The sequence below is a fragment of the Ischnura elegans genome, chromosome 1, assembly GCF_921293095.1.
Source record: "Ischnura elegans chromosome 1, ioIscEleg1.1, whole genome shotgun sequence".
Taxonomy (NCBI): Eukaryota; Metazoa; Arthropoda; class Insecta; order Odonata; family Coenagrionidae; genus Ischnura; species Ischnura elegans.
The window spans coordinates 106,716,613-106,735,230 of record NC_060246.1 but is presented as its reverse complement, the minus strand read 5'-3'; the positions used below and the strand labels follow the sequence as shown (position 1 = coordinate 106,735,230).

The 18,618-nt window shown below is 34.1% G+C and overlaps 1 protein-coding gene across 2 annotated transcripts in view; it reads left to right on the top strand.

The window, feature by feature from the left end:
- The window catches only part of LOC124167682 (titin-like), a 97,851-nt gene that overhangs the window by 67,735 nt on the left and 11,498 nt on the right, over positions 1-18,618 (top strand). For both annotated transcript variants that reach the window (XM_046545679.1, XM_046545671.1), the window contains exons 22-40: positions 160-332; positions 1,231-1,424; positions 2,774-3,092; positions 3,380-3,692; positions 5,973-6,077; positions 7,133-7,265; positions 7,444-7,623; positions 7,987-8,240; positions 8,363-8,632; positions 9,501-9,767; positions 10,168-10,282; positions 10,372-10,526; positions 10,620-10,777; positions 10,882-11,017; positions 11,284-11,425; positions 13,986-14,261; positions 14,552-14,715; positions 15,950-16,234; positions 16,981-17,028. In XM_046545679.1, coding sequence (XP_046401635.1) covers positions 160-332; positions 1,231-1,424; positions 2,774-3,092; positions 3,380-3,692; positions 5,973-6,077; positions 7,133-7,265; positions 7,444-7,623; positions 7,987-8,240; positions 8,363-8,632; positions 9,501-9,767; positions 10,168-10,282; positions 10,372-10,526; positions 10,620-10,777; positions 10,882-11,017; positions 11,284-11,425; positions 13,986-14,261; positions 14,552-14,715; positions 15,950-16,234; positions 16,981-17,028 — 3,687 coding nt within the window. The remainder of the gene's footprint in view (positions 1-159; positions 333-1,230; positions 1,425-2,773; positions 3,093-3,379; positions 3,693-5,972; positions 6,078-7,132; positions 7,266-7,443; positions 7,624-7,986; positions 8,241-8,362; positions 8,633-9,500; positions 9,768-10,167; positions 10,283-10,371; positions 10,527-10,619; positions 10,778-10,881; positions 11,018-11,283; positions 11,426-13,985; positions 14,262-14,551; positions 14,716-15,949; positions 16,235-16,980; positions 17,029-18,618) is intronic.

Sequence of the window (18,618 nt, the reverse complement as noted above, 5' to 3'; positions counted from 1 at the left end):
GCATTTTTATTCCTACAAACAATGTTTTTTAAATCAAATTAAAAGGTAAACTATGTGATTGCTTACCATAATAACTGATGCTGAGCCATGCATCTGCCTCTAATTCTGCTTTCGTTTGATTTATTAAGCTAAATGTATTTTTCAATTTCTTGTTATCAGAACCTTCAACTGAGGAAAATGTATCTGCTCCTCAATTTATTGAAAAGTTGCAGCTGAAGCATGTGTCTGATGGATCTTCTGTTCAATTCCAATGCAAAGTAATTGGTACTCCACGTCCTCTGATTACCTGGTTTAGACAGACAGCCATCATCAAGCCATCGCCAGATTTTCAGGTTTGTTTTATGCTGTGGCCATAAGAAAAATATTTAAAATTATGTAATGTCCAAGTTTTCCATCATTTTGAAGGAGCATTGCACCAATGAGTAGTTCTAGTTAAAATGCTATAACTTTAATGTATGGACTAAAATGGTCAGGGAGGGCCTTCTTACGTCAGCAAAGCTCGGTCTTTGCTGTTACCTATATTGGTATAAAAAATCCAGTATTGATCAGCCTATCCCTTCCAAGGTAAATATTTTAAGGTAGAATTGCTAAAATCATTTTCATCTCGCCTGCAAACTTTTTCCTTGGCTATAAATTCAGTGGTTTTGGAGATAATTTTCTTTCTTTTATTTTTTATTAACTTGAAAAGTATTGAAAATATTTCATTTAAAATATTTTTCACACTGTTAGCATCTCCTGAACTCAGTAATGTATGTGTTATTATACTAGACAACAGTGAAGTTACACCTTCTGCTGTGGAGTCAAAAAAAAAAAAATGACTAAAATATCGAAAACAATATAACTTCAACTGTTAATGTGAAATTAAATTAGCTTTCTGGTGGTACAGGTTTTGTTTTCATGAAACTATTTTTCATTATTTTTAGAGCTTTCAAAATCAAGTGGCTCTAATTTTGAAATGAACGTTAATTCTGTCAGTAATCAAAATTCTCAATGTCGTACCACTTGATTTTTCAATCCTTTTTTTTTTCTAACTTCCTGACGTGATTAGAATCATTTATATAAAATGAAAGCATGGCTAAGACACCACTATTCTTCTCAGTTTTTTTTCTTGATTTCAAGATGAAAATAAGGCTAGTATTTAGTAATCAATTGGAGTGGCAGTAAATTCAATTTAATTTCATTGGAATTCAAGTAAATACATATTTCTTCATGGGATTTAAATTTTTTCAGATGTTTTATGATGATGACAATGTTGCAACACTGGTGGTTAGAGAAGTGTTTCCTGAAGATGCAGGAATGTTCACTTGTGTGGCTAAGAATGCAGCAGGTTTTGCATCAAGTACAGCTGAACTAATTGTGGAAGCACCACTCTCTGATCATGGCTCAGATGTGGCTGGTCCTGCATCAAGAAAGAGCTTATCAAGGTGTGATTCTAATTATTTTGAAATATACTGCGTCTATTTTGAAATTGTGTTTAACATGACTATTAGATGGGCTGGAATTAGTATATTTATTACTATCATAGAATCCTTAATTTTCTTTTAGAATAAAAGTTCAATAAAAATGGATTAGAAAGATAAATTTTATTGCTATTTAGTGTATGATGACTTCTTTCCCTCATAGATGCCAGTTAAAAATTATCAGGTCATGATGGTTCAAATTATTTGTAAGGATTTTTTATTAATGTTTCCAGGCTATTAAAATAGGAGAAAATCAGTGCATCTTCCCTGCAGAAATTTGCTAGTTGACACAAGTCAGGATTATGAACAAATTCTGCTGCAATTGGTATTAGCCATTAACTATCAAATGCATAACTCAGATATTATGTTTTCAAAGAAAAGGCTCCGTGGAGATGAATCTCTTAGACTTCTGCTAAATGAAATCTGATTTTTTTACTTGTTAATTTCAGACTAAGGAATTGTTAATAGGTGACTGTTTACTCAAAAATTTCCATACAGGTACATCACATATGTTGTCAGTTGTCTCCTTGGATGATGAATCCTATCCCATTAGCTTTTCCTTCTCATCTAGGCTGAAGGAGATGTTACCAAATCTTTTGAAATTTATTAACTGTTAGTATTTCAACATTTATAAGCATTTATATTTTATTTATGCTCATACCAACAGTTCTTATGAATTTTTAAATATAAATTTTAAGAACAATGGTATAAAATGTAACAATATTGATCACACCATGAGTGTATACAAGGAGGAGGTATATAGCTGAATACCTCCCCAGAAGCCTGTCACTTACAGATAGACTCGCTGGTGAGAGACAATGCTAAATTATAGTGGGTAAAAAGGGCTAGATGCAAGGGCTATGTATATCATTTTTCATGGCTAAAATATTGAGACATTGGAATGAAAATAATCATTTTTACATGAGCAAAATCAGTTGATGTTCCCTTGCGTATCAGTTAAGCAATTTTAAATTATGTATATATTTTTGTTTAAGTTGTACTTAAAGCCAATGTTCCTATTATTGGTAGTGGTATGATATAAAACATTGATTTTGGTATGGTTGTGCATAAATAGTATATTTTCTTTGGATAAAAGTTATTAGAATGGCCTGGCTTTGTTGGTGTATTAAATCCTACTGTCAACTTCTCAGTACACATGGTGATGCATGTTTAAAATTTTTTGGAAAGGCTACTCCTAATTTTTTTCTTCTCTCAAGTTTGGTTACTTTTACCTTATTTATTTTGTTTAAAATTGGTTATTTCTTATGCTTATTTCTAATACTGCTTTTGTGATATTCATCTGTACCTTTCAGAGAGTCGTCTTTAGCTGACATTCTTGAAGGAATTCCTCCTACTTTCTCTCAAAAGCCAAAAGCTCACGTGGTTGATGAAAAGTCTGATGTCACCCTTGAAGTACGTTTAGTTGCTGTACCTGAACCAGTAGTGAAATGGACTTTTGAAGGCAAGGACATCCAAGAAAAAGAAGGAAAGGTGTCCATTACTACTGTGTCTGATATGCATATGTACACCAGCACTTTGAAAATAAAGAAAGTGAAGAAGTCCCAGGAAGGAACATACACAATTAAAGCCACTAATAGAGAAGGTGAAGCTAGTATATCTATGGTGCTCAAGGTAAGAATATACATGTAAAGATGAGAATGGATAATGAAACTGCTTGCTGATTCTTTCATGCATAAAGAGTTCAGATCCCATATTCATCTGAGAAGGGCATTTTATACTTTCCTCAGATTTTACGTTGATGACCCTCATTAAACCAGTTCTTAATTGCCTTGTTCCATTCATAACCTACCTATCAGCTGTTAGAAAGCTACAATCAATGATGTGATTGATGATTGACTTTATTGAAAGTGTAGCTTGATAAGTACATAATAAATGGCAAATGGCTTTTCTTGATTCAGGTGAGAACCAGTGCCAAGGAGCCACCAAATATATTGGAGCCTTTACGTGGTACCACTGTGGAGGAGGGTGATAGTGTGGTAATGAATACCACCATTGTAGGAACACCATACCCACGTATCACATGGATGAAGGATGACAAGAAATTTTCACCTCCCGAGGGAGATAAAAATATTAAAATCATTAAAGATGAAAAGACTGGTGTAAACACTCTCACAATACACAATGCTAAAAAGAGTGACACGGCTATTTACACAGTCAAAGCAGAAAATACTGTTGGAAAAGCTGCGACATCAGCTTCATTAGGGGTGGAAGGTATGTTTTGTCACCATTACATTTATGTCATTAAATATTATAATGCCTTTTTCTTTGTGCTTTTATTTGAATATTGTCATTGTTTAGTGCATGAAAAAAATTACACCTGTAAATTATGTTGGAATGCATATTCGTTCTTGTACATATATATTTATCATTAATTTCCCATTCCACACAAGCTATACTTCTTTTTTTTACCGAGTTAAGTTGTGCGTCAGTTAAGTTTTTGATTGAGTTACCATCAACATCAACAAACTTCAAGGCCCCTGACTCTCAAAGGGGCGTCGCCTATTATTTGGCAGGAATTTTGGGAAGGAAACTCAGAGACTGTGGAGATATGATTTTATTTCACTTAACATTCCGCTCGGTCCATCACAACTGCCGCATGCCCACGCTTTCATCACCCAGTTGCCCCATCTGTTGACCCTCCCCTATCACCTCTTCCCCATTGTCAGGGGTCTTCCTCTATCCATTTCCCATTGCATTGCACTTTCCGGTGAAAGGTGGCAAATAGGAAGTAAGCATAAGGTGTACAGTGAGTACTTACAGACTACTACAGTGAGTACTACGGAGTGTGCCCAAAATTTCAAATTTGGCACCTTAGAGGTTGGCCAACTCAGTGCAATGTGGCATCGAGGAACTTGCTTTTTGGGCTCAGTCTAAACACTGTATCAATTAGACTGTAGTGAAATCAGTCTGTTCAGTGTTTCGTGCATCTTTTCTTTCTGCGGGCAGCAAAATTTTTTCGGCACAAGCTATGTCGCACACCCAGCTAGATCAGTTCGTCAGCATCATGAGTTAAAGCAAATTGTAATGGAGTGTTGCATTTTGTAGGATAACTACACTTTTCGAGGCCTCGAGTATAGGTTTTTCAACTTGCGAACAAGGCCTTGGAATGCATTTTGTTCATATGCTGAAGACTTACTGCATACATGAGTTGCCGCAGTGGAAGAATCTCATGACTCAGGAAGATATGCGGATGATGAGTAACTCACCTGGCCGTTCAGAGGGAATAGGCGATGAATGGTTGGGGATATAGGATGGATAGGAGCCGAAGTTGAGTTGGCTTTTCATTCTCTGACACAACTATCTAATGGAGTTCTGGACCTTGCAATTTTAAAGTTAACCAATGAATGAGGTGTCTAATTTGAGCAAATAAAGTGAGATAGATTGGCAAAAAACTGTTACTTATTCTTTGGGGAATAGTAGTGCATATATTATGCTACCATTGAAATGTGTATAGTGAGAGGGGGTGAAAAATCAAGGGATAAAATCAGATTTTTTATGTTCAATCTATTACAGCATAAATTTTTGGGAAAAGTAGTGTTCACATCAATCATTCAATGTTTTTGATTTGGACTTGAAAATTACCTTTATATGTACCCTTATGTATCGTAAAAAATTTAAATGAGAAACCATTTGTAACTTTGGTTGGGAGTACAAAGATATACTTACATACTTCTGTGAATCTAATTACCTCTGCTTACTAACATAACACTAGCATATTTTTGATTTACGCTATTCCATTATTAATTTATACCCATCTATTTAACGTGGGATTCGATTGTAAGGGTGATTCTGGGGAAAATATTGTTTTGATCAAAAGTTGCAAGCAAATTAAAATAAAGTTTGATACAATTTTTTCAATGACCTTCGTAGGCGTTTGGTTTCCATTTAGCTATCACTCTACAATTATTGAAATCCTGATATCTTCTACTCCAAATTTGTGTGATTTTCAACTCCTTTTTTATTTTTAATCAATTAAGGATTTTTTCAATTCTATGAAATTATTGCCAACCCAAAAATAGATATATGTATTTACATATTTCTAAATGGGCCTCATATCTAATATAATACTTTGTGTTTTGTGTATTCTCTTTAAGACACTAATGGGAAATTAACTCAACATAAGTCAATATTTAATTTTATGTAATGCTGTAATTATATTTATTTGATGTGTTAATATTTTTACTGAGCTACTAATTGAAAAACTTTTCATTATTTTCTTTTGGAATGAAACTCAATTTTTTCTTAAATTGATGAGTATTTTGTTTTGATTTTCTTTCTTTTTCATAGCTGTGCAAAATGCTTTTTAGTGCCACGTTTAATTCAATTTTTAATAATGCCATGCTCTCACTTATCAAAGGAGCTTTTTTTGTGCTGCAGATGCTTTTGCTTCTAATTGTATAGAAAGGCAGTTACTATATTTTGATGCCCTTCAAAGGTTTATCTGATTACTAGTGCATGCATTATGATTGCTAACTATTAATTTATCCTCAGTTAGGTGTGTTGAATCTTTAGTGCCCAGCACAGAAGGGGAAATAGTAGCTGAGGAGCCTAAACCTATGGATATTAGCCCACCCCCAGCAGATGTGATTGCTGATGGTATGGAAGATAAAAGTATACATACCTCTTTTTGGGGTTGTATTTTAGGTTTCACCATTTTGTTTCTAATAGATCCTAATAAAATAATTTCATAGTGATTGGCTTCCATATATTGGAATACTAAGTTAAAATATTCCCATTAAATGCTAGGTTTACTTATCCAGCAGTTGGAATGCTGTTGCGATTTTTATGAATTGTTTACTATTAAATTGTTTCAAAATATTACCCATCTGTACATATTGAAGATTCCTTCTATTTATTTCATTCATTACTTCTTTGCATTACTTTCTTTTCCCTGATTAACTGAGATATGTGTTAGTATTTTATTGTATCAATAAGTAGCCTTCATAAATTCAGAATATTTGTTGATGTTTGTGTTGTTTATTCCATACTGTCTTCAAATATGAATTGTATCCTCTCATGCTAGGAGCTCTTCTGTTTGTTAAACCAATATGAGCTATATCTTGTAATGTTTAGAATTCATTTGTTCCTAGTAATATTTCCAAGGATAATTTTCATTCCAAATGATACTTGTTGTATGTAGAAAATTAGCAATTCATTTAGCAGCTTATAAATAAAATGGGCTTATTTTCATATGATGCTTGGGAATGTAGAAAATTTTAATGCAGTAGCTAACATTTTTTTAATTTATAGTTAAATTTTCATTATTTTCCATATAGTTTCATTTGCCATATTCCATATGTTGGGACAAATATTTAGCCATTTACCCCTTGTATTGGTACCTTCTGGTGGGGCAATCAGATGGAAATTTATTGTAACTTTGTGTTGGCTTCCCAGCTCTTGTGTCAAGGTTCATATCCCACCTGTGGTAGAGATTTTCAGAGTCGAGGCCCAAACCCTTAATGAACCAAAAACTCAGAATTATTTGTTTTTCATACTGCTTTTTCCCATCACTTAGAATATGACATTGTTTTTTAACAACCTTGTGTTGCCAAACATAATATTCAATTTCCAAAAATATTTCGCTCAAAAAAATAGGCAGACCTAAGATCGTACTCTCAAGCCCCTTTTCATATAATGTTTATTTTTTTCAGAAACTCCTGTACCTAAACCAGAGGCTCCTCTATTTGTTGAAAGATTCCAAGAACAAACTATTCCTGAGAAAAGCACCGTTGAATTAAGAGCTAAAGTCACAGGTTATCCTCAGCCAGAAATTACCTGGTTTAAGTAAGTTTTCACTTTTCCTTTACAAATTCTATTGGCTATTCATTCACATTCATATTATTGACTATCCATGGGCTATTCAGTATCAAAATTCTATATTTCCTTCTAAATTTATGTTGTATACTCATGAATAGCCTTCAGCTTTTTGGGCTTCTAAATACAATCTTAAATTTCTTGCCAGGAATAATAAGCGTTTAAGACCAGCCCATAACATAAAGGAAACTTTTGATGGTGAGAACATATGCTTGGAGATCAGCAATGCAGATGCTGAAACAGACACCGCAGATTACAAATGTGTCGCCAGCAACCCAGTTGGAAAGGCATCGCATGGTGCTAGATTAACTGTGGATGTGATCTCTGTGTAAGTTGAAATCAGTTCAAAAAAAGAAGTATACTGTATACTGTACAACTGTAAAGCTTCCCATTTAAAATGCATAAGGTTTTTGCTGACTATAAGGTTCTCTCAGATAAACTAGGTTCTTGAAAATTCATACCTACCAAATTATATTGTTTTGGAGTAAAATTTTCACAATCTTGGTACAATTGTTCAATATTCCTGAGATGGGTAAATTTGGCTTATGCTTCATGTGATTTCATCACCTACTGTATTAAATCATAATAATGTCTTCCTTTTATTTCACTCATCGGTTTCTCTCATGCTCTCTTCTCAGTAAGTATTTTATGTCAACGTGTACATGTAAAATGATTATCACATACATTGCAGGGCTTTTACGAAGACTCTGAAAAATATGGATGTGGAAGAAAGATCAACTATGGTTCTTGAATGTGAGACTTCACGTACTGTGTTCACTACTTGGCATCATAATGGAGTAGAAGTCACTAGGGTAGACCGTAAAGAAACTGTGGATGAAGGCAGAAAACATCGGCTGATTGTTAGAAATGTTACCCACAGTGATGCAGGAACTTTCACATGTTCATTTAAAAACAAGAAAACAGAATGCACAATCAATGTTATCGGTAAGTATATTTCTTTTTTTTCAAACTAATGTGTTTACATTCACGTTTAAAATATGTAACATGAGCATGTAAAATTTAATACTATCACATATGCCCTTCATTATCAATTGGAATCATGACAGATGCCGGTCCAGATTTTGTTCGCCGCTTGCATGACTTTGAAGTGAAAGAAAGAGAAATGGCTGTATTGGAAGTTGAGCTGTCTGCTCCTGATGCTGAAGTGACTTGGCACAAGGATGGAGAACAGCTGGTGGAGGATGAAACAAGGGTGGTGTTTGAAAAGGAAGGAACAGTAAGAAAACTATTAATTCGAAGCACATCTGTACATGATGAAGGAGAGTATACTTGTGTTCTGGGCGAGCAAGAATGTACTGCTGAAGTCACAGTTGTTGGTGAGTATCAAATTCAATTTGCTTTTTTTTCTATTAGGATTTGGGAAGAAATTTGGGTGTGGATTATTTATGTTGTTTCAATCTGCTCTTATTTATCATGATGGTTGTGCTATATGGGTAATCTACGAAAAAAATTAATACATTCAACCGTAGAATTGTTTGGTGTTTTCAGGTGCTCGTCTGTCGTACTGCATATTTATCATGGAATAGATTTTTGTCATCCAATGAGTAAATAAATGCAGTTCTTATGTATTTCATGAAGGATTTGAGATTTCATCTCTATATTCAGTGAACTCATTTATTCTTCTGTTTCTCATTAGAAGTTTTCTCGGGAAAATTTTCTGGAGGCTTACTGAAGACTGCTTTTGCCATTTGTCATTTTCTGTTAGTCTAGTAAGCAGTGACTCATGGGATGGATAGAAGTATAGGGCCAAACATAGAAAGACTTTTTTGTCCTGCTACCAGTGCAGGTGTTCATGCTCCCTGTACCATAATGGTTAATAGTATTCATTTATCAGTTTGAGTTTGCTGTATATTACAATACTGTGATATAAATGGTTAAATTTCAGATTTTAGGATTAAAAATTTGGGTATTCATGGCTTTCGTAATGCTTTGCACCTTTATTAATGCAGTAATGCAACCAGGTTCTTTGTTTAGTAATTTTGTTCTAAATTATTGCTAAAACTAATTAATCATTAGGATACACTTACTGCTAGCCAGTGATCCAAATTTGAATCTTAGTTTGTCCTTGATTTTATTGTGAACACATCCTAGATGCCTACCTCACGGTGAATAATGTATATGTATTTATCTCTCTGAGCAATGAAGTAAGTGCAACAATGCATATTAATTAATATTTCATTACAGAACTCCCACCAGAAATTATCACCAAGATGCAGGACGTGACAATTGCTAAAGGTGAAAGGGCTACTTTTGAAGTGGAATTGACAAAGGGAGATGCTCTTGTGAGATGGTTTAAAGATGGGAAAGAGCTACAATTTTCTGAGCATGTCCAGTTGGCTATTGATGGGAAGCGTCAGCGTCTCATGGTCTATGACTCGGTACTTGAAGATGGAGGTCTTTACTCTTGTCGCGTCGGGGATCAGGAGTCTTCAGCGACGTTGAAGGTTGAAGGTGGGTTTAAAATTTGATCATTCACTTGATCAATAGATGGATATTTTTTCAATAGATGGATGGATATTTGTTTTTTTGTTATATGTGAAGCCTAATAATTATTATCTCATGTTACATGGAGGAAATCTTTTGAGGAAATTTATTTTATAATTCTTAATGGTTGTAAAGTCATATAAAGTATATGCAAAACATGGTATTGCATTTGTGATTTTTGTATGGAGTGCTATTTAATCTCATTATATGTGTAGGTCATATTGATGAATTTTTGTCTCTGATTTCAAATCATTCGCTTTCAAGGCATCATGAAATTAGAGAGTATAGTAAATGATTCATTTAAACGTTTTCCTCTTTTATATTTCTCCATTCATTGTGATTTTATTTTCATGTTATTCATCTGTAGAGCCCATGATTGACTTCATCACTCGCCTACCTGATGTGACTCTAGTTCCCCAGAACACTGAGGCAGTTTTTACTGTTGAACTATCTCGAGAGGATATTGAAGTCAAGTGGCTCAGGTAATTATTAACTATTGCTTTTATTGCTGTAATATTCAATTTGGCATTTAAATGGATAACCTGTCTTCATTAAAACCTTTCATTCTCAGGAATGGAAAGACAATCAAGAAATCAGATAAGTATAAGATGGTGTCTGAAGGTGCAGTGAAGAAACTTATTGTAACAAATTGTACTCTTGAAGATCAGACTGAATACACATGTGTTGCTGTGAATGTCCGCACTTCATCCAAGCTGAAGGTTGAAAGTAAGTGGTTTTTTTCTATAAGAAAGATTATTTTTTCTGCAAGCACCTAAAAAAATATTATTTTATGAATTTGTTTTATATTTACTTCATCAGTTCTGGAGACAGACCCCAAGATTAACTTAGACACATTGCAAAAAGAGTTCAGAGTCAAAAAAGGAGAAAATGTTACCTTCACTGTCAACTACTCTGCCATTCCACCTCCCAAAGATGAATGGTTTGTCAATGGAAAGCTTATTAAAAAGTCCAATAAGGTTGGTATAGCCTCTATTTTTTTTTCAGAAGATGGTATTTTAATTTTACTGTGGTTTCTTACTCCAAATGTATCTTTAATACTAATAATAAATTATTTCCATAGGTATCTCAAACTATCACTGAAAGTTCTGCCAGCTTGACCATCACTAAAGTAGAAGAAGTTGATGGCGGTTCATACCAAGTGAAGCTTAAAAATAACTGTGGTGAAGCATCAGCTGATTTAACTTTGATCATTCTTGGTAAGTGCTTTTGCTCAGTGTTTGTAGTAATTAGTGTAAGGTGCGCCAAATTATCTTTTTCATTATACCTGAGAGAGTTAAGGTAGGCAACTCTTGTTGAACATCTTGAGGTAAAATCCTAGGTACCTATATATGTTGCAAATTTTTACTGAAAATTTTTGATAAAATCTCTCATTAATTTCCTATGCTGGAAATCGTTAAATGAATTTTCGATTCTCTGTATACTATTTCTTGGTGATATCTTAAAATTGCATATCCTTTTATAGAAATTCCAAGTCAACCAGGTGTTCCAGAAATGATAGAAACTGTAGATGACAGCCTTACGTTACATTGGAAGGCACCAGAAAAAGATGGAAATTCTCCAATTATTAATTATATATTGGAGTACCATGACAAAGAAGACTTCACGTGAGTATTTCCTTCAAATTTATTCTGCATTAATATACATGGGCCCCTATTCTGAACAGAGGATCACCATTCATGTGGTCTTAATTCCACAACTTTTACGGCACCATAAGATATTCTGATAAACTGTAAATTTTTGATAGATACAAGTCAAAAATAGAAAACTTTCGTGAAAGAAAAAGTGTCAGCTATTACAGTCAAATCTCTTTTGAACATTTCTTTATAGAATAAATGCCATCCCTACAATGAAATCAAAATTAGCATAGGATTTTCCTCCCTCAAGAACAATACATTTTCACCCTCTGTTGAACAAACCTCTTTACTGCACAACATTCTGTCGAATGAAAGAATTTTTTAGTCCTGAGTCAATTTTTTACCTCTTTTGAATGAAATAATGAATTATATAGATGCACCTTCGTGCTCTTTATCACTGATTTGATTTGCAAAAGAAGTAGGTCGAAATTCTGGCAGGAGAAGTCTGTAGAAGCTTGTGTCATTTAAGGGCATATTTCATTTATTGCCATTGCAAAGCCCAGATATTTTCTGAAATTGGGATTGGTTTACATAAATAGTTATCCAAATCTTTGAATTTCTGCTCATCAACAAGAATATTCACATGAAATTTCAGGGAGAGTCGATTGAATCTACCACGTAGCTCTTTTTCATTATGATTTTTTATTCTTTCTTCAAATTTTTGATTTTGTTATTCCTACTTATGCAAAATTATTTTTAAAAATTAAATTTAACAAAATTATTGCTTTTGTTGAGCACTAGCCTCTTATCTGAGGGAACTCCAACTAAAATCTTACATATCTGTCTATAATCCCTTTAGATAGCTTTTTGGTACTTTAGGAACTTAGTTATGAGACATAATGGCCTGATGAAAACAATCGTAGGACAGGTGAAAGAGAAGAGGGGCTAGGGATGGCCCCAAATTAGTTACATGGTACAGGTTATGAATGATGTAAAGGAGAAGAAATACATCACTATGATAAGGCTAGTGGATAGGAGGGAGGAATGGAGAGCTGCATCAAACCAATCTTATGATTAATTTAAGTATATCGGGATTAGTCACAGTGATAACTTTACAGAGTCACCCACAGAGGAGAATGACACCATGGTAGCTTAACTGGCAAGAGCACTCAATTGGAAATTGGGTGATCTTGGTTTAAATTCCAGTCAATGCAAATGATTTTTTTCTCTTTGGATTTTTCACACAATCTTAGAATTGTTGACTAGTGATGATGATGAGGAAGTGTGACCCTCAAAAGAGTAGAAACTTCTGTGTAACAAAATTTTTTCTTGGTCCTAAGAATTGTGTTATTGTGAATTGTGAGAATGCAACACCCATGTCACTTACATCCTGAAGTACAGGCAACCCACATTATGGGTTCTGTCGCGTCACGGGGCCTTTGTGTCCCACTCAAAATGCAAGCAATGCAGGGCCGGAACTTAGCCTTACGTTTACAATGAAATAAAATAATAAAGAAAAGAAAGAATGAGGGACTGGAAACCAAATCTTGATATATTGAAAAAAGGAAGAAATGAAGGGGTTGGAAAAGAAAATAAGGAAGGGAATCCCTGCCTTACCTTGTCTTCTGCCAAACTCTGCATCCCGTGTGTTGTCCATCTTGCTGTTGACGTGTAGTTCCTTGCCGGAGCTTTGGCGAGATAAAAAACAAAACCTTCCTGGAGGAAGAGTTCTCGGGTTTCCAGCCGGGTCCAAGGGTTTTTTCCCTTGGACCCACCCACCTGGAAACCCGAGAACTCTTCCTCCAGTCTATTCACCAGGAAAACCTTAGATTCTTCAAAACCTTCGTCTTCGCCTTGACACAGGCAAACGAATGCGTTGGTGCAAGGCATGCACGAATTCTTTCTGGGCTTCTAGAGCCCTCTATAGGCAAAGAGGAACAAAAGAAACAAAAACCAAGGCAGGCGAGAAAAAGGAAGAGTGGAGGGAAGTTCAACTTAAAGGAACAGAAAAACATAAGGCTGTTCTGGCCCGAACAGGTTCCGTCTAATAAATATTGGCCACCCACATTGCAGATAATACGGTTAGCTTGGGCTAGTATGTAAGGTAATTAGTGAATAAAACTGTTCATAGTTAATTCATTGCTGATTACTTTTCTTCGTCACACATATTACTAATTTGATGGTGTAATTGGGATCACTGTATTGGGATATTGGACCAAACACTCCTCTAACCAGCACATCACGCTACTGATTTTGCTTGATATTCCTCTTATTAGGCATATGTAGCACATGATATTATCCGCTTCTCAAACACTAACATTGTCAGAGCAAAAAATTGTTTTGATGCAGATATTTGCCTCGCCTACTCTTTTCTAGACAATGCATTACAGCAAAATGCCCAAATTATTAAGAAAATTTACTTTTCACAGTAATTCAAAGTGATTTCGATATTAGTATTGATTAAAGAAACATGAAAAGAAAAGGAATAATTAGTGATATTTGTGAATTATAAGTGTTCATCACATTGCATACATCTCTATGTATTGTGTAGCTCACATTACATTTTAATCAATTGATTTATGTTTTTCAGGTGGAGGAGGGTAAATGAAGGATTTTCAATCGTTGACACTGCTCACAAAGTGACAGGATTAGATACTAGGAAGGAATACATGTTTAGGGTTACAGCAGTCAATGAAGTTGGACCAAGTCCTCCTTCACACAACACAAAGTATATTCCAGTTGGAGCTCCCATTCCAGTTGAGCCACCTTCCATTCAGGAGCCTCTCAAAGGCACTGTTATTGGTCTCAATCAAAGTGTAACATTATCTTGTGTCATTGGTGGCATTCCAGCTCCAGAGATCAAATGGTGAGTTGTTAAAGCTGAAAGTGAAATGCATAAAGCTTTTTCTATTTTAATTCTATGTCTGAAAAAATTTTTGCTTTTGATAGTTTAAATGAAAACTATGCTTTATTGTTTTGCTAATGGTATAAAATTTTTTCTTTGAAAGTACATATCATTAAATCAACCTGTAGCTCTGAATGCATCTTCTATTATCTTATTTTGTTAATACATATGCTCTGTCTCAAATGTAAAAACTGAACATCGTTGTATTTGAAGATTATTTTTTCTGTATTAATTTTCCCTTTATTATGCAGGCTTAAGGATGGCCAAAAAATAAAAACAAAAACTATGACGTACGAGAATCGTGTGGCAAAATATGTCATAGCTAAAACATCAGAGAATTCATCAGCAACATACACCTGCCAGGCAAGGAATACAGCTGGCTTTGCGGAGACATCTTGTCAGCTAATAATTCAAGGTAAATGAAGTAATTGTTATTTTATATGTGAAACCATATAGAAACCATCACTCATTCAGTGATTCAACCTGAAAGTCAGTTCAACTAGGTGAGGGTATAACTCATCCCAGACTAGGCCACAGGCATGTGAAATTCACACATTCTGTGTAGGAGGGTTAGTTCCTATCCCTGAAGTACCTTCCACTTCAAGGAATTTTGTTTGGGGAAGTGCATAGGCTTCACAAGGGATTTGAATTCAGGACCCCTTAATCAGCTGCCGAATGCTCTACTCTCTTGGCTACCACACATATGCCTCAATGCATTCAAATATGCCTCTACCTAGAAAATTATTAGCATCCATGCAAGTAAAGAAGGGGAGGGTTGGTATGTATGGAATGGAGTATCTCGTCATCTTGAATGATATGTATACAAACATTTCATTTGTGTTAATGAATCAGAAAAATAATTTGTACATCACTCCACATGAAAGGTTGGCACTTGCAGACCAGATATTGATATTGGTGACTAATGTCGGTTGTTTATGAAAGGAAAGTTCCCTCGCTTTGTTTCTTGAGCGGTGAAAAAATAGTGTTTCCCCTCTGATAGAATTCAGTATAAGAATATTTTTATTGAATGAGAATTTATATATGTATTTGTATTTTTTATTCTATAATTTTTAGTTGTAATCAACTTTTTACTCACGCCCTCACAAGGTATAATATAATCATTATTTCTTATACCTATAGGTCAAAGCATTTTATTTTTCCGAAAATGTGTATTGCTTAATTAACGTGGTACATAATAAGTGAAAAAGGCCTCTTTTGAAATTTATAATTAACAAAACTGGATTTCTTTCCTTGAATATCTGTTTCCTGAGTCGCACATATATATTGTAAGTTGCATATCCTCAAGGATATAGCCACAGCCATAGTAACTTAACAAGTTACTATTACCTTTGCTCGTGGCTTAACTTAATGAAATGATGCTGGTTGAGTGAATTTATGTATTTTTTGACTTAGCTACTTATTTTTCAATATCATTAAAGTACATATTTGTCTATAGGCATTCCATGTAGGTAGTGTCTGGGTGTAAGCATTATTTAGATGTAAATTAACAGTCATAACAAAGAATTATTTTGGCAGGGAAAATTGTTTAGTTAAAAAAATGTTTGTTTATGTTTAAATTAATTGAAAATGTTTTTTTAATGCATGAATCATGGTGCAGATTTAATTATACCATTATATTTATTTAACAGAACCACCTAAGGTTGAAGTTGAAGAAAGTTTGAGGTCCCAGAAACTTAAAGTGCGGGAGCAATGGAAGATTGAGGTTAAGTTTTCTGGATATCCCAACCCAGATGTATTATGGGTTCGTGACGGTCAGCCATTGGAGTCAAATAAGCACTGTTCCATTTACACAGATGAAACTTCTTCAACAATTGCCATATACTCCCTTGAAAGAAATGACACTGGAGTATATACCATAAAAGTCACAAATTCAGCAGGTTCAGCGTCTATGGATTTATCACTGCGGGTCATAGGTAGGTGTTTTAGTATGTACAATAAAAAATATTGTAATCTATGGATTCATTTTAAGCCTTCTACCGATAATAAGGAAAATTGGGTATGGTATGTTTTCATTTGATACCTGGCCATGTTGAAATTCTTTATTTGTTAAAATAATGTTAGCAATTTTTTTACGTGGTGTGTTGCTTTTACTATGGGACACTTTTCATGATATTATCTTGTATTTTAAACTTTAATCCAAATCAAATTGCTTTGCACAATATTTTGCACAAATCTCTTCAAATGCTTTGCACAATATTTTGCACAAATCTCTTCAAATGCTTTGCACAATATGTTGCACATATCTCTTCAAATGCATTCTGCATTGCTTATGTATATTTTTCTTGCTTCATGTGATTGTCTGGTATTACTTTCTTCTTTCGTATCAAAGTGCATTTGTGTTTTAATTTCTTCATCTCCTAAATGCTGTATTCTTGCAAATATCTATCTTATTGAGGCTTATCTGGTATTCTGCCATCAATAAAAATTCATGCAGTGCTTTTACATATTCAAAGTAGTAGGTGCCAAATAGATGCTTTTAGCTTGTTACTCCTTCTTTAACACTGTTTGCCTAGAAATTAGATATTAAAATTTTATTTTGTACATAGTTATTACCTGTAGAAGCAGTATATGCTGCTGTACAAAGATAATGATTCTTAACTTTGCTAGTATTTGCTCATTTAAAACTGGATTCTAGATCTATTGTTTTTACTTTTAATAGATGACAGCATTCGTAGGAGTAAATCTCCATCTGTGCAGGAAGCTATTGGTAATGAATCTTCTTGGTTTATATTTGTTGATCCATGTTGATTTATGTTGATATCCTATTTTTACATTTATTAATTCTCCCTTGTTTCCTAACCTTTTAACTCCCTCCACATGTATGTTGCTGGTGTGGCAAACTTCATTGAAATGTCTGCATTCATGCTAAGTACAGTTTTCAGTTTGGGTGTATGATTTACCTCAGGATGGCATACACATCTGTTAATTCTGGGTTTAAATTCATGGAGGCAAGAAAAGGCTATGTATGCATTACACATATCCACTGGTTTTATAATAATCTAGGAACCATGGTAGGCCGAGGTTTTTCTTTTAACCTTTCGCACATCTAAAGATTAAAATATGCTCAATGGATTTCAAAATTATTTGATTTCATATCATGAAAGATGAGGAAGCAGTGGTTTGCTGATATTGTAAGATGCACACAAAAACTATTCACTGATAATTAATAACTACAGTGAAAATGAGAAATTATGATTATGTGATAGATCATTTTGATTTTTATATTATTCTAAATATGGCTTTCTTATATCTGAATACGGATTCTGAAATTTCCACATTTGCTTAAATGCCAGTGTTTACATTGATGTAATGATATTTTTAAATATTAATTTATCCTTACATCTAAAATGTTCAAAAATGTACAAAGATAATGATTCTTAACTTTGCTAGTATTTTGCTCATTTTAAACTGGATTCTAGATCTATTGTTTTTACTTTTAATAGATGACAGCATTTGTAGGAGTAAATCCCCATCTGTGCAGGAAGAAGGAATGTAAAAAAAATTCTTCAATATTTTTTCATATTTTTGCGAGCAGTCTGGCTATTACATCAATATTTCATTATTTAAAAAATAATGTAAGAAGTGCTCATTGTAATTTGTGATGTGGTTTGAATGCCTCATGCAAGCTCGTTATACATTATTGATTACATTGCAATATAAGGCTTATCAACAGTTTTTTCCAACATTATGAAAAAATAGCAAATTTTCATTCAGCTACATGAATTGATTGAGATAGTAAGATAGCAGAAACAGGGTGATGTCTTCAAATGAGGGAATTAGTGAAAGGAAAGATTTTGTGGTTAATATTGATCAGTGCTTAATGGCAGTTGTGTGATTGCCCTTTAGACATTTAGGGCAGTGCCTCTTGATCCCAAAGGTCAAAGGGGGCCCCAAAAGATGAACAGCACTCATTTTCATGAATTGCAATTTGGTAATAAGCAGTAAGATAATTTGAGAATTGAGTGTTGAGATATGGAGTCTCTTTATTTACAATATTGCTGTCCTACAAATTACGCATTGCCATGGGAGATAAAGAGGGGATCTCAGTCATTTGCTTTGGAACCTTTGAGCACCTAACTGTGCCAGTGTAGAATTAAATAAGATAATGATGGAAAAAGTGCTTGCAATGGGTTTTAGCCACCAATGGTGTAGAAATCTGGATCCAGGATATTATACATAATATGTAGTCGCTGTTAGTCTAAAGTAGGAGTTTGAAGTAAAACGGAGATACATATTGAGATGAATGGTTTACAGATTGAATGAGGAAGTGCTTGATATGAAAGTGGGTGGAAGTTGT